This window comes from Anopheles maculipalpis, chromosome 3RL, assembly GCF_943734695.1.
Source record: "Anopheles maculipalpis chromosome 3RL, idAnoMacuDA_375_x, whole genome shotgun sequence".
Classification (NCBI taxonomy): Eukaryota; Metazoa; Arthropoda; class Insecta; order Diptera; family Culicidae; genus Anopheles; species Anopheles maculipalpis.
This window is the reverse complement of record NC_064872.1, coordinates 26265733-26282080: the sequence shown is the minus strand read 5'-3', so window position 1 is coordinate 26282080 and position 16348 is coordinate 26265733. Positions and strand designations below refer to the sequence as shown.

The 16348-nt window shown below is 43.6% G+C and overlaps 1 protein-coding gene across 1 annotated transcript in view; it reads left to right on the top strand.

Moving 5' to 3' along the window:
- LOC126565757 (muscle-specific protein 300 kDa-like) overlaps nt 1–16348 on the top strand; it is an 82430-nt gene that overhangs the window by 48467 nt on the left and 17615 nt on the right. The window contains exons 15-22 of the mRNA XM_050222964.1: nt 663–3892; nt 4028–4429; nt 4712–8183; nt 8247–8367; nt 8563–10382; nt 10971–11252; nt 11370–11843; nt 12177–16298. Of these exons, the coding sequence (XP_050078921.1) occupies nt 663–3892; nt 4028–4429; nt 4712–8183; nt 8247–8367; nt 8563–10382; nt 10971–11252; nt 11370–11843; nt 12177–16298 (13923 nt within the window). The remainder of the gene's footprint in view (nt 1–662; nt 3893–4027; nt 4430–4711; nt 8184–8246; nt 8368–8562; nt 10383–10970; nt 11253–11369; nt 11844–12176; nt 16299–16348) is intronic.

Here is a 16348-nt window from a genome sequence, read left to right as displayed (position 1 = left end):
CCCTGAAGAACCCTCGGGACGGTGGGAAAAAGAGGGTTCGGCGATTTTCGGCTGCAGATTTTTAAACTTAAAGCTGCCTTGTCCGAGCTGCCCTTCCCCATTTGGGCGCTCGTTAGAATTGTTTAAGTAGTCACACCGTTCGGCATGATCTCTCGGTGCTTGAGGATCGCCGAGAACGGTGGATTGTGACAGATCATGTCAAATATTTGTATTTATTCTTAGCTAACTTGTTTGATTTTGTGCTGCGTGCGAGTGCTAAGCGAAAAATAAAAGTTGTTTATAATCACAAGGATCTTCTTTTGGCGATTGGTCAGCTATTTAGCGCCACAGACAATTGTGAAAGAACGTGATACGATGGTTGTCATCCATTTTAATGCCTGTTTAAAGATATTAGGATACTAGAATTTAAGGTGGTTAACAAGAAATCAAGTCTTCTGGAATATATCTTCCCCCTCATACTATCTTTCGTCCACGCTCTTTGTCTCTCTCTCGCTCTCTGTCTGGTTTATGCTATCTTGTCCTTTGAACTCATATAAACAAACGTCAAGTCAAGCCTCTCATCATCTGCTCAACCAAAAAAAATATTTATATACATTCGTGCCTACCCTTCCCACCAAAACTACAAAATCCTCGAAAAATAAAATGCAAATTCCATCACTCAGGACCGTTCGATGCCGTATGATTGGAGCGTAGAGTGTTACGATCAGGAAGAAAGCTCACCATCGACGACGACGGACGTACGGGATGTAAAGCGCCCTGCCGACATCCGTTCGGCTGGAACCGGCAATGTGGTAGTAGTTACCGCAAACGCCAAGCCAGCGGTGTCCGCGTGGAGTAGAACGGGCGCTGGTGATGATCTGACGTATGCGGAGATTGTTGCGGGGCTTCGCCGTCAGCGGCAGCGAGGACATGATCCACCGCTGCCCGTAATCGAAAGGCAGCACAATGTGACAAACATCTCGATCACGAGTCCGGTACAGAGCAGTGCTCAATCGAGTGTTTCCGATGCTACCGTTCCAATGAAATCTTCAAAATCTGATGTAGATACCGTGAATCCTGATGCATATCAAGCAACTCGTACTGTAGTTCAGCTTACCGGAGCTAATAAACCGACCGTAAACGAACCGATTACTAGAGATCCTCCAAAAGAACAACGTAGATCCCGTAGACCTCCACCTCCACCATCTGCCCAACTACAACCGAACCGACCTGTTGATACAACCGATTCAATGACCTCCAGCATTGTCAACGTGACCACGATTGTTGGTGCTACCTCGACACAGCCGGTGGTAGTAATGACCTCCGCGCAAGGACCAGAACTAACTCATCTCGAAGTATCGAGTACCGTCACAGCAGGACCCACGTCCGTGTGGTCCTTTGGGAACAAGACATACGCCGAAGTGTTGAAAGAAATTGCCGCATCTAATCAATATCGTCTCCAGCAACAGCAAGAACTTATTCAACCATCTTGGAGTGAAAGCAGATACCAACAGCAGTACGCTACTGTTGGAAAGCAGCAACAGCAGCAGATCGATGCATCCCGCCTTGGTTTACCTCAATCCTATGCAAACCGTTCCCGCTCGAGCTCACGTAATCGTCCAAAACCGGAAGCCGCCGTATCGCGTGTAAATATTGTACATAGTGATTATCAACAAATCGCACCAAATTCTAGTCAAGTGCAACAACGTACTTTGAAAGTGCAATCGAGATCGGCTTCTGCAAAGAGCAACGCATCCGCGTCAGGTGTTGGTGAAAAGATGACAAAGAAACCGACTGATCAGCAGAGTGTGGCGGATCGTAAAGGTGTACGTGTTGCTGCTGCTGCCACCGTTAAAGCATCCGAATATGATGCATCCGAACAGAGTGATCCGGCCGAAAACGTCAACTACCGAAAGGCGAAGAAGAGCAAAATTAAGCCGATGCAAAGCAAGGATGACAAGTTGTTACCGGTGCTGCAAGAACCATCGAGTGTGAAGGTAAACGAAGCGCAACGGCAAGTGTTTGTGACCGAGATCAATGTGAACAAATCCGAAAGCCCCGCCAGACAATCGAAGAGTCCGATGAAAACTGTGTCCATAGTGAATTTAACCGATCAACCAGAAGTAGTTGCTAGTGCCGAGACGAAAATAACGATCAATGTGAACGAACCGGTACAGGCGGTTGCAGTGTTGAAGGAGGTAGAACAAGAGCCGGAACATTACGTCACCCAGATCCGACTGGAGCAGGAAGCAGTGTGTCAGCAACGACGTCAGCAAGTTCGTAAAAGTGCCAAAAAGCGTAATAAAACTACCACCACACATAAGCTGCTGGATATTAGCATGAGTGAACCGGTGACGGTACAGGAGCATCATGGACAGGGCAAAAATATATCGACCGTAGAGATCGTTTCACCGAAGGAGAAAAATGTATCTGTAGTGGATTTGCGCCCGTTGGAGGAACCATTGACGGTAACATCGATTGAGTTGAAGGGTGCAGAAATAGATTCGCTGGAATCTTACAGTAAACAAATCGAAATGCAACTTGATGCTGAAGGTACGAAGAAGAGTTCCAAGATCGTTGATGAAGCTGTGGCGGAAAGCGTTGATGCAGTACAAGATTCCATCATGTTAACCGAAGAGATTGTGCAAATTTCGCAACCATGTGATACGATCGACAAGCGTGAAGTTGAAGAGAGCACGGTACAGCAAACTGAAACAGTGAGCTATCATCGATCGGAGGTGTCATTTACTAAGGTGACTGAAACTGTGCATGAAGAGGTGCAAGTTGAGCATAAAACATGTACAAAAGAGAGCAGCTCGAAAACGTATACCTCATCGCTACACATTGAACAAAGCAATCGTGAAGATTCTAATACAGAGAGCGACTCTCCGTCAAGAGAGATTCCAAAGGTGCCGGAATCAAGCAAGCAAGAATCTGCTGCCGAAAATGTCTGCAAAGAAAGTGAGATTTGGTGTCCACCAACAAAGAAAAAGGACAAGAAGAAGAAGTCCAAAAAATCCGACAAGTCCAAAGATGATCAGCACGATGATACTGTTAACAGTCAAAAAGTTGTTGAACAAAAGAGGACTGAATTTGTCCAATCCATGCTTATCGAAACGATCGACCAGAGTTCTTCCTACGTGCCCGATTGTAATCCGATCACTGAGTCTACATCGGATGTGCCCGTCACGCCTACGGTGGAAGAAATCGCGCTAATGAGAGCAAGAGAAGAATCATTTTTAGCTGAAGTGAGTGAAAACGCAGCTCTTTCTGATGCTAACGTAGAAATGAACGTTGGATCGGAAGTGAAGGAGCCTTCAATTCAAAACCAATTTTCATCGCAGGAGATAGTTCTAACGAACGCTAGAGAAGAATCATTCTTGGCTGAGATGAGTCAACCGATCGTAAAGGAAGAATCAGTTGTTGTAGCTAATGTGAAAGATTATTCTGCTCCAATGTCTCTTTCTACAGAAGAAATAGCTCTAATGAATGCTAGAGAGGAATCATGTTTGGCTGAAATGAGTGAACCGGTCGTAAATAAAGAAACAGAACCTGCATCTCATCCATCCATTGAAACATCTGTTTCTAGAGAAGAAATAACTCAAATGAATGCTAGGGAAAAGTCGTATTTGGCCGAAATGAGCACAACGGTAGTTCGGCAAGACATGGAGCAGTCTCAAGCGAAAGAACCTTCAGTTCAGATTGAGCTTTCGTCGGAGGAAATCGCTCTTATGAATGCTAGAGAAGAATCATTTTTGATTGAGTTGAGTGGACCAACATTACATGTTGAGGTCGATTCTAAATGCTCGAGCATGCCAGTTCCAGTCGAAACATCAGCTGAAGAAATTGCTGTGATGAATGCAAGGGAAGAAGCTTTTCTAGCTGAGAGCAGTGGTCCAGAATCGGTTATCGAGTCAGTAATTGAATTGGAGACAAAACCAGATCCTGGTTCTTTGACACCTTCAGCAGAGGAAGTAGCACTGATGAATGCTAGAGAAGAAGCGTTCCTGACTGAGATGAGTGTACAGATTTCCAATGAGGAAATGAGCTCTGAACCGAAATCTAGCGATGTGCCCGATCAAGTCGAACCATCAGCCGAAGAAATTGCCTCGATAAATACAAGAGAACAAGCTTTCCTAGCTGAGATGAGTGGCCCGGACACGGTTATTGAGTCAGTAATTAAATTGGAGACAAAACCAGATCCTGATTCTTTGACACCTTCAGCAGAGGAAGTAGCACTGATGAATGCTAGAGAAGAAGCGTTCCTGACTGAGATGAGTGTACAGATTTCCAATGAGGAAATGAGCTCTGAACCGAAATCTAGCGATGTGCGCGATCAAGTCGAACCGTCAGTCGAAGAAATTGCCTTGATAAATGCAAGAGAAGAAGCTTTCCTAGCTGAGATGAGTGGCCCGGATACGGTTATTGAATCAGTAATTAAATTGGAGACAAAACCAGATCCTGATTCTTTGACACCTTCAGCAGAGGAAGTAGCTCTGATGAATACAAGAGAAGAAGCTTTTCTAGCTGAGATGAGTGGCTCGGACACGGTTATTGAGTCAGTAATTAAATTGGAGACAAAACCAGATCCTGATTCTTTGACACCTTCAGCAGAGGAAGTAACACTTATGACCGCTAGAGAAGAAGCGTTCCTGACTGAGATGAGTGTACAGATTTCCAATGAGGAAATGAGCTCTGAACCTAAATCTAGCGATGTGCGCGATCAAGTCGAACCATCAGTCGAAGAAATTGCCTTGATAAATGCAAGAGAAGAAGCTTTCCTAGCTGAGATGAGTGGCCCGGACACGGTTACTGAGTCAGTAATTAAATTGGAGACAAAACCAGATCCTGATTCTTTGACACCTTCAGCAGAGGAAGTAGCACTGATGAATGCTAGAGAAGAAGCGTTCCTGACTGAGATGAGTGTACAGATTTCTAATGCGGAAATGAGCTCCGAACCGAAATCTAGCGATGTGCCCGATCAAGTCGAACCATCAGCCGAAGAAATTGCTGTGATAAGAGCAAGAGAAGAAGCTCTCCTAGCTGAGATGAGTGGTCCATCTTCTAATATTGATTTAGAATTTGGATTGAAAACTGATCCTGTTCCTTTGGTACCCTTCGCGCAGGAGGTAGCACTATTGACTTCAAGAGAAGCATCCTTTTTAGTTGAGATGAGTGACCCAGAACCCAAAGAAATGTTGGACAAATCGACAGATGATCTGAATCTTCTTGCACCTTCAGCAGAGGAAAATGCTTTACTGATCGCAAGGGAAGAATCTATCTTAGCAGAAATGAGTGTCTCAAAAACAGTCGATGAAGTGAATGTAAAAGCAGGCACGAAAGCGGATTCTATTTCCGTTCAAATTTCCCCAGAAGAAGTAGCGCTCATGAGTGCGAGAGAAAAATCGTTTTTGGCTGATGAGAGCATAGCAACAGATCCAAGCACTGTAGAACGTGTGAATGTAGAAGAGTTGATCGAGCAAACGAACAAACCTGACGCATCGGCTTCAGCATTGACCGACGATCGCGACTCATCAAAACAAACCGAAGCAATAAACCCTAGCAATGCATCTGTTACCACTGTCTCTCTCAGCACAAAGCACCCCGAACCTGGAAACCTCGTAACCGCAAAGAGTCCAAAGAAAAAGCAAAAAGATAAGTTTAAGAAGATTAAAAAATCAGATGCCGCAAACATGGCCGCATTCCTCGAGGCGGAACGGAAAGTGTTCGAAGCAGAAGAGGCAGCACAGCATCAGCCGGCACCAACGGCCGATCCACGCGCACGTGATCAAACATCGCCGGGCGTGAGCTCCATCACAAAGGAACAGATTGAAACAATCATTGTTGGCATTAACTTTGATCGACAGAAATCACTTACCGGTGCAAACGATTCGGAAGCAAATGTCGGTGAACCGAGTGCTGTTTCGACGGAAGAAACGTTCGTGGTGAATATACCCGAAAGTCCGGTGAAGAGTGTGCAAGAGTTTCGTAGCAATTTGGTGTTTGAAGATTACGATTTTATGCATCAATCTCCGGTAAAACGATCTTCGGAAACGGTCGACAACAAAAGTGGACGTTCAAAGGAGGTTAAGTTTAAGCCACAGCTAGAAACCATTCCTTCGGATGCGGATTTGCTTGGTAAAGGAGAGAGTCGTGAAAAATCCACAAAAGAAGCCGAATCGACTGTTTCAAGTATGCCAACCAGCAACATTACTGCGTCAGAATCTGTAGATTCCAGCAAGCATGAAAACATCGACGTTGATTCCGGCAAAGAAAATAATGATCCTGTACAGAGAATTGTGATCAACTCCAAGTGGCGCGACAATCGACAAAAGATCTCAATGATAACACACGAAGAAGTGTTACTGCAACCGGTGTCACACATCAAAATGCAGCTCCCCAAAATAATTGCGGCCAAGGTGGAGAAGGTGGAGGTTCCGGAAGTAAGGCCAGACGTTGTTCCGCTAGAACCGATCGTACAAGAAACACCGAAGGAAGAATTTGTAAGCGTTGATGATGAGTTGGTGCATGAAGATATGCAGGTCGGACAGGTTGCAACGGAGGTCTCCATGCTAGACATCTCTCCTTCGATCGTATACGAAACACAGTCGGTGGATGTGCTGGAGAAAGAAGCATCACTACCGGAGGGTACTGATATGGTGTCGGGTATGGTGGTGGCTACGGAGGCAAAACAATCGGATATGGTCTCGGATACGGTCACGGTTGCTGAGCAGCAATCTGCTAGTCAGGAGGTGTACACAACAACTACAACCTCTGTAATGTATCGTACGACGACGATTACCTACATGCAATCGGAAGAGCAGGAAGAAATCAATGAAATCTACACAAGTCCTACGGTTGTTGAGCAGAGTGTGCAAACGGTCATCACTCGGGATGATCCTTCGCTAAACGTATCGGTGTCCTATTCGGAAGCGGATCGAAGTATGGGTGATGAAGTGATGGTGGAACGGATCGTGATTGAAAGAGGCGAAGATGCGGCGGGCACTGTGATGGAAACTGTAACAAGTGAAACTGAACCCGATGGAAGTGGAGTGGAATTGAGACAATCTCTAGTAGATAATTCAATGGTTTCGGAGACGGATCGTAGTATGGGCGAGAATATGTTCGAAACAAAGACAATGATCGTATTGGAAGAAAGTGAATGTGATGAGGAACGGGTAGTGCGAGAGATGTGTAAAGAATCGTTCCTACAGGATGCGTCTTTTGAAGTGGCAAAACAAGCTGAATCGCTAGAACTAGCAACACCCAGTGTTGGAGAAAGCACCAACGAACCAGTACTAGATAGTCTGCTAGAGACGGAATCATCTAGTGGGCAGGATTATTGGCAATATCATGATACTGAGAGACATTACATTCAGAGCTTTGCTGTCCAATCGGATGATCAGGAACAAGAGGATAAACTTTTAGAGAACACGATAAAGGAATCTTCGTCAACGAAGGTTGTTGAAGATATTGATAGGGAGCAAGCGTACATAGAAAGTTCTTCTACAGCTCTGAAGGATACTTCCATTGTGAGCAACAAAAGTGACAAGGAGCTGGCTGAAATCTATCGCACCTTGGAACAGTCCTACTTGAGCATGTGGCAGTTACGTGATGCCGCGAATAACTATCAGAAGTTAGATGCTAGGGCGGCAACTACTAAGAATCTTGGGGAAGATTTGAGTAAACCAACGCCAACGTCTGATACGCCAGACGATACGTATGGCACTGAGAACCCTGTTTTGGATCAAACGTTGGAACCATCGAACACTTTTACAGACCAACTCGAAGTTTTGAAGAGCTTGGGACAGTCTATGGTCAATAATTGGCAATTGAGAGAAGCAGAAGAGAGCTATGAAAAGTTAAAAACTTGGAAAGTGGTAAAGGATTCTGAGACTATTCGTGTGACTGATTTAGATGAACCGGTTAAAGAAAATATTGAATCTTTATCTGCAACTGAGTTGAGCAACGTTGCTATTGAGGTACAGATAAATCCTTCGATTGGGGACGTAGTAGTTCCAGACGCGCCACAAAATGTGGCAGAATCTTCAGGACAACTTCCAATTCAAAGATCGAAAGAAGAAGAGTTGCAAAACGCTTTGTACTATGCATCGGTTTCTACATTTGACACTTTGTCCCTACGTGACGGAGAAAAGAAACATGTTTTGCAAAGACAAATTGACAGTATTAAAACGGACGATCCTGTTTCGGTAGGTTCTACGTGCGATGAAGTTGATAAAGTTTTATTGATTGAAGCTGAAGAACAGGAGCTCTTGAGGCTTTCAGCTACGTCAAAGAAAGCGGAATTGGAACCAGCTGTTTTTGAAACTATTGTGGATGAATTGATTGTATCAGGCAAGCCCTTGGAAGAAGTTTCTGGTCCGGATTGTGAAGAACAGGAGCTTGTGAGGCTTTCAGCTACGTCAAAAGAAACTGATTTAGAATCAACTGTTTTTCAGACTGTTGTGGAAGAAGTAATTGTATCCGAGAAACCAATGGAAGAAGTTCCTTGTCCGGATAGTGACGACCCTGTTTTGGTAGGTTTTACGCCCCATGAAATTGATAAAGTTTTATTGATTGAAGCTGAAGAACAGGAGCTCTTGAGGCTTTCAGCTACGTCAAAGAAAGCTGAATTGGAACCAGCTGTTTTTGAAACTGTTGTGGAAGAATTGATTGTATCTGACAAGCCCTTGGAAGAAATGTCTGGTCCAGATTGTGAAGAACAGGAACTTATGAGGCTTTCAGCTACGTCAAAAGAAGCTGATTTAGAACCAACTGTTTTTGAAACTGTTGTGGTAGAAACAATTGTATCTGACAAACCTTTGGAAGACATTTCTTGTCCCGATAGTGAAGAACAGGAGCTTGTTAAGCTTTCAGCTACGTCAAAAGAAGCTGATTTAGAACCAACTGTTTTTGAGACTGTTGTGGAAGAAACAATTGTATCTGAGAAACCAATGGAAGAAGTTCCTTGTCCAGATAGTGAAGAACAGGAGCTTGTGAGGCTTTCAACTACGTCAAAGGAAGCTGATTTGGAACTAACTATTTTCGAGACTGTTGTGCAGGAAGTGGTTGTTTCCCAGAAACCCATGGAAGAAGTTTCTAGTCCAGATAGTGAAGAACAGGAGCTCTTGAGGCTTTCAGCTACGTCAAAGAAAGCGGAATTGGAACCAGCTGTTTTTGAAACTATTGTGGAAGAATTGATTGTATCTGACAAGCCCTTGGAAGAAGTTTCTGGTCCAGACTGTGAAGAACAAGAGCTTGTGAGGCTTTCAGCTACGTCAAAAGAAGCTGATTTAGAACCAACTGTTTTTGAGACTGTTGTGGAAGAAACAATTGTATCTGAGAAACCAATGGAAGACATTTCTTGTCCAGATAGTGAAGAACAGGAGCTTGTTAAGCTTTCAGCTACGTCAAAAGAAGCTGATTTAGAACCAACTGTTTTTGAGACTGTTGTGGAAGAAACAATTGTATCTGAGAAACCAATGGAAGAAGTTCCTTGTCCAGATAGTGAAGAACAGGAGCTTGTGAGGCTTTCAACTACGTCAAAGGAAGCTGATTTGGAACAAACTGTTTTCGAGACTGTTGTGCAGGAAGTGGTTGTATCCCAGAAACCCATGGAAGAAGTTTCTAGTCCAGATAGTGAAGAACAGGAGCTCTTGAGGCTTTCAACTACGTCAAAGGAAGCTGAATTGGAACCAGCTGTTTTTGAAACTGTTGTGGAAGAATTGATTGTATCTGACAAGCCCTTGGAAGAAATGTCTGGTCCAGATTGTGAAGAACAGGAACTTATGAGGCTTTCAGCTACGTCAAAAGAAGCTGATTTAGAACCAACAGTTTTTGAAACTGTTGTGGTAGAAACAATTGTATCTGACAAACCTTTGGAAGACATTTCTTGTCCCGATAGTGAAGAACAGGAGCTTGTTAAGCTTTCAGCTACGTCAAAAGAAGCTGATTTAGAACCAACTGTTTTTGAGACTGTTGTGGAAGAAACAATTGTATCTGAGAAACCAATGGAAGAAGTTCCTTGTCCAGATAGTGAAGAACAGGAGCTTGTGAGGCTTTCAACTACGTCAAAGGAAGCTGATTTGGAACAAACTGTTTTCGAGACTGTTGTGCAGGAAGTGGTTGTATCCCAGAAACCCATGGAAGAAGTTTCTAGTCCAGATAGTGAAGAACAGGAGCTCTTGAGGCTTTCAACTACGTCAAAGGAAGCTGATTTAGCACCAGCAGCTTTTGAGACTGTTGTGGAAGAGGTGGTTGTATCTGACAAGCCTTTGGAAAATGTTTCATGTCCAGATAATGAAGAACAGGAGCTTGTGAAACTTTCAGCTATATCAAAGGCTGAAACACTGGAACCTGTTGTAGTAGAGACCATCGAAGAAGAAATGGTAGTACCGGACAAGGCATTGGAAGCTAAATCAAGAGAAGAAGAGTTAAAAAAGGCATTGTACTACGCTTCCGTTTCTTCCGCTACTTCGTATGACATTTTGTCTCTACGTGATGGGGAAAAGAAATATGTTTTACAAAAACAAATTGATAATACCAGGACAAAACCCGATGATGCTGTTTTGGACAGTTCTTTATCCGATCAAGTTAATAATTTGATTAAAGCTGAAGAACAGGAGCTCTTGAGGCTTTCAGCTACGACAAAGGAAGCTGATTTAGAACCAGCTGATTTTGAAACTTTAGTGGAACAAGTTGTAGTATTCGACAAGGAATTGGAAGCTGAATCAAGAGAAGAACAGTTGAAAAGGGCATTGTACTACGCATCCGTTACTTCCGTTACTTCGTATGACACTTTGTCCCTACGTGATGGGGAAAGAAAATATGTTTTGCAAAAACAAACTGATAGCTCCATGCACGATGAAGCTGATACAGTTTTATCACGTGAAGAGCAAGAGATCTTGAAGCTTTCGGTTGTAACGAAAGCCGAAGCTTTAGAATCAAGTGTTTCTGAGGCTACTGTGCAAAAAGTGTTACTTTCCGACAAGTCTTTGGAAGAAGTTCCTTTTGTTGACAGTGAAGAACAAGAGCTCCTGAAGCTCACAGCTTTGTCGAAGACTGGAGCTCTGGAACCTGTTGTATCTGAAGATGCAATAGAAGAAGTGACACTTTCTGCCAAGTCTTTGGAAGAAGTTCCTTCTGTTGACAGCGAAGAACAAGAGCTATTGAAACTTTCAGCTTTGTCAATGACTGGAGAACTTGAGCTTTTTGTGCCTGATACTACTGTAGAAGAAGTGATTGTGTCTAACAAGCCTTTGGAAGAAGTTCCTGTGTCTGTAAATGAAGAACAGGAGCCTTTGACACTTTCAGTTACGTCAAATACCGAAGCTCTAGAACTTATTGTATCTGAGTCTACTGTAGCAGAAGAAGTGATATTTTCTGCAAAGCCTTTGGACGAAGCCTCTTTTGTTGGCAGCGAAGAACAGGAGCTCTTGAGACTATCAGCTGCTACAAAGAGTGAGGTCCTGGAATCTATTGTATCTGAGACTGCTGTCAAAGAAGAAGTGGTAGTATCTGACAAAGCAATAGAGGAAATTCCTTCTCCGGACAGCGAAGAACAGGAGCTCTTGAGGCTTTCGGCTATGTCAAAGACAGAAGTTATGGAACCTGATGTGTTTGAAGACACAATAGAAGAAGTGGTAGATTCCGACAAGCCTTTGGAAGAAATCGCTTCAGTCGACAGTGAAGAAGAAGAGCTGTTGAAACTATCAGCTTTATCAAAGACTGGAGCTCTTGAATCATTTGTGTCAGAAATTACTGTAGAAAAAGTGGTAGTGTCTGATAAGCTTTCGGAAGAAGTTCCTGTTCTAGATGATGAAGAACAAGAGCTCTCGAGATTGTCAGCTATTTCAATGATTGAAGTCCTGGAATCTGTTGTATCTGAGACTACTGTAGAAGAAGAAGTGGTAGTATCTGACAAAGCAATGGAAGAAATTCCTTATCCAGGAAGCGAAGAACAGGAGCTCTTGCAGCTTTCAGCTGTGTCAGAAGAAGTGATAGTGTCCGACAAGCCTATGGAAGAAGTCTCTTCTATCGACAGTGAAGAACAAGAGCTTTTGAAGCTCTCAGCTTTATCCAAGACAGGAGCGCTGGAGACGTCTGTGGCAGTATCAAGCAAAGCTTTGGGAAAAAATACTTGTTCGGACAGTGAAGAACAGGAGCTCTTGAGACTTTCAGTTCTATCGAAGACAGAGGCTTTCGAAAATCCGGAGCCGTTAAACAAAACTATTTCTGAAAAAAGTACTCAAGAACAAGAAGCAATTTCTGCAGTTACTACAGTAGAAGTTGTAGAGCAAATGGAATCGTCGCTACCAACTGAGAATGTACAACAGTTTGTGATTGAGTTGTCGGTTGCAGAAACCAAAGAACCTGTTCTGCATGCAGATGTAGGCGACGAATCGCTTAGTGAGAGTGTGGATCTATCAAAATCAAGTGCATTTGATTCTAGCATGGCTTCAGTGATAAGTAAACCAGACATTTCTTTCATCAGTTTACCGCTGGAAAAGAATGTAGCAGCTGAAGACGTAGAGCTGATGGTTTCTAGCATTGAGTCTAATGAAGGTGTGGTTGATACAACCATCTCGCCTGTTCAAGAAGCAGGAGAAATTGTGGTAGAAGGAAAATTGCTTGTTCAAGTAAACATTCCCCAGAAGGCTACAGAAGAACTACAAGCTGCAGAGCGAAAGGAAAAGCGTAAGAAGGAAAAGAAGCAAGCGAAAAAGTCCAAGCAGTTAACGCAAGATCCAGGAACTTCTAAGGAAGGACCTGTGACGGATGTTACTGAATCGGTTAAACCAAAGGCTGAGCCAGAACCACCTATACCAAACGTATGGGAACAAATGAAGGGCAAGAAAACGTATGCTGAGGTAGTGGCGGGTCAGGAAGCTGAACGTAGGAGATTGTTGGAAATGCAAAGGAAGCAAACGTTGCCTCATAGTGTGCCAGTTGGAGATGGCACGAAAGTAGTTCCGCCAAATGAAGGTCCAGCTGATAAGGTGATGTCTCGTAACGAGAGTTTTGTTGAAGTTGAGCTGAGTAACGAAACAGACCTTCAGACCTTCATTGACAGTAACAAGAGCTATGGAAGAATGGCACAATCGATCACCACTTGGGCTGATATCGTCGATGAAGACGATTTAAATAACGTTACTTCTAACGATGCACCCATTAGTCCTTCAGATCAATTGATGGAAAAAACTGAACCCTCGATTGAAGTGATTGAATCACCAGTTCAACTGGTAGAGGAAGAAACGCAAGTAGTAGAGCAGGACAATAAGAATGTTTCACCTAAACGCGAAACGAAACAGAAGAAAAAACAAAAGAAACAGGCAATGGGGCAAGTCGTGAGACAAGTGGAAGATACGTCAAAATCCTTGGAATTGTCTCCACCGCAAGAGGGTGACACAAGCACATTCGCTACAGAGACAACAATTTGGCAAACTGGCCCACTTTACGCTGAAGTTGTGGCCCAAAATTTGAAACAAGAGAGTGAAGCTAAAGCTCTTGCGCCTTCAGTTCTCACTGATAAACCTCAAGATGCTTTTACAGACATCGAAGCACCTGAAACTACTGTCCAAGTCATTGAAGTGCAATCAGAATTTCTTCCAAACATTTCAACCACATCAGAAGATGCACCGCAAGAAAAACCATGCACGTCAGACTCTGTCTCTACGAATGTCAGTGACATTCTCAAACAAAGCTCCAAAAAGAACAAAAAATCAAAACCAACTAAAAATCAACAAGATGATGAGGCTCACAAAGAGTTGATTGTCGTAACGACAAGCACTTTGCTTGTTGAAGAGAGTGCCACAGATGATACTGAATCAGAATCATTGAAAGTGCCTGCTACGGAAGGTGTCCAGCCTCAAGCTGATGATACTTCACGCACGAAGAAATCAAAGAAAAAACAGAAGAAAAAGCCTTTGAAACATGCATCTAGCGATGAGTCTGCTGATGTTGAGATAGATAGTAAACCACCAGAAGTAAAGCCTGTTTTAGCCGTGCCTCTTTCTGAGTCTCCTAAAGAAATTGCTCATCTTCTTGAGCACGTGCATGAGAATGTGGAACTCGTTGAATCTAGCGTGAGTGAAACAACGCCATCCGACTTAGATCATGAGAAGCATGTGAAATTCTCGGTGGAAGTCGAAATTCTAAAGGAGGTTCCACTGTCGGAATCTCCGAAAGAAATCGAACATCTTTTGGAGCATCATGCACACAAACCTTCTCCGTTAGTGGAGCAGGAGGACGTGACTCCAGTTGTGCACGCGGATGATTCTCACAAGCATGTACAATTTGTTGATGAGATATTGGTAGTTCCATCAGTGCCACTGTCAGAATCGGTTAAGGAGTTAGAGCGTTTGAATAGTACCACGGAAAGCGAAGAAAAATTGCTAAAACCACAGGAAGATACCTTGGATAATGAAACAGAAGAAGATACTGGAGAGAAAAAAGTAAAGTTTGATCGTCAAGTTGAAATACTACCCACAGTACCATTTTCGGAATCAAGCAAGGAAACAGAGAAAGACATGAGTCTTGGAAAGGATGAAGCTAACACTTCCGCAGAACTAGCAAGTACTAATGGCCGCGAAACAAACCTAATGAAAATAGAATTAGTTGAGTTGGTCGGTAGTCCAAACCCGGTAGTCTCGGATGATGATAAGCGGGTGAAGTTTGATCCGATGGTGGAAGTGTTACACAGTGTACCTTTCTCAGAATCGGTTAAGGAAACGGCTAGTATTGGAATAGAAAAGCAAGTACAGGAAGAGGCCTCATTGGTTGTATGTCCTGCAGATTCACCACAACCTGAAAGACGTGTTTCGTTCTCGGAAACTGTAGTTAAAATAGAGCTAGAGCACGATGATGATGAAGACGGCTTCGAAGTGATCGATATGGCAGAAGTTGAAGAGATTCCGATGATTGCACCGGAAGCGCCGGAAAGTCAGGAAGAATTATTGATTCAAGATCTTAACTCTAAAGACTATAATTATGTTCCAAGCATTGCTCTTTCAAAGGAGATTGAAAAGGATGTTACTTCCGACTCACATGAGCAATCATTGACTCAAGATCCGCAACCCCAAGATACCACTTCTGCTCCTATGGTTGCTTTATCAATGGAGACTGAAGACACTATTGTTTCTGAACTTTCCCAAGATTCGCAAGTTGCCAGTTCTGTCCCGATAGTTGCAGAACCAAAGCAGGTTGAAAAGACTTCCTCTAAAAAACAAAAGAAATCAAAGAAAAAGTCAAAACACATTGATACCACGGCTCCCTCACACGATATTTCTGAGCCGAAGAGTACTCCAGTCGTGTCAGAGGTGGATTTATTGCCTTTGACTCCTGTGGCTGGCCTTCTGTATGCGGAAGTAGTCGCTCATAAGCCAGAAAAGGATGAACATAGCACGCTGAAAGCTCAAATCATAGATTATGATACTGAAACGATCGTAAGCGAAGATTACGTAGTTGTGCAAGAAATTTCTATCACCCAGGACCGTGATTCTCGTGAAGCAGAAGTGGTTCAAAGGGTGCAAACCGAGTTTGTGGTTGAGCCGATTCCAAGCCTGGTGTCTGATGAAGTATCCGATGTTTACGTTGAACAAAAAATTGTTTTACCCAAAGTTGAAGAGTTGACCAGCGATGCCTTAACGGGTCAGATTACTTCTGAGAACAGTACGATAGGTGAGCTGGTAAGAGAGAAAGATATCAGGGCAAGCGATCTTCAGTTTGTTTTGCCACCAACGCAGACAGGTGATGGTGCCGCAATTGCGAATGATCAATTGCGTGACGTACCATTAGGGAAGGTATCGGTAGAAAATGATACAAAAGATCAGCCAACGGACAACACTGAGGAGCCTTTGTCCATGCAAGGACTCTACTGCATTTGGCAGGATAGATCTTGGCTCGATCGTTCATTGCACGGACAAGCCGAGGAGCGATATGCAGTGTTGGCTTCGCCACGCAATACCATCGGCAATGATCAACAGCAAGATGTCGCAGAACACACCGTTCCTAGCGACGTCAACACACCGTCAACAACAGCAACAGTAACAACTGCAGCCACTGCAGCCACTAACAATCTACTAACAACACCAATGCCTCACATCCCTTGCGAAGAGTTATCCTTGCAGCAAACTGTGGCCAATACTAGCGATGTACCCATACTCCCATCCATTCCCGTATTCGAGTCCGACTCCACACCTACTCTTCCCATCCCTGACAGTCCCCGCCAGTCCTCCTCATCCTTCGATCCTTCACTAGGTTCAACGGACAGCGTAGAATTAAGTAAACAAAATGTGGCTGAATGCACAGACAGTAAACAGGTGACGTTGTACTTCGTAGATGTAGTAGTAGTTGTTGTTATTGTTTAGCT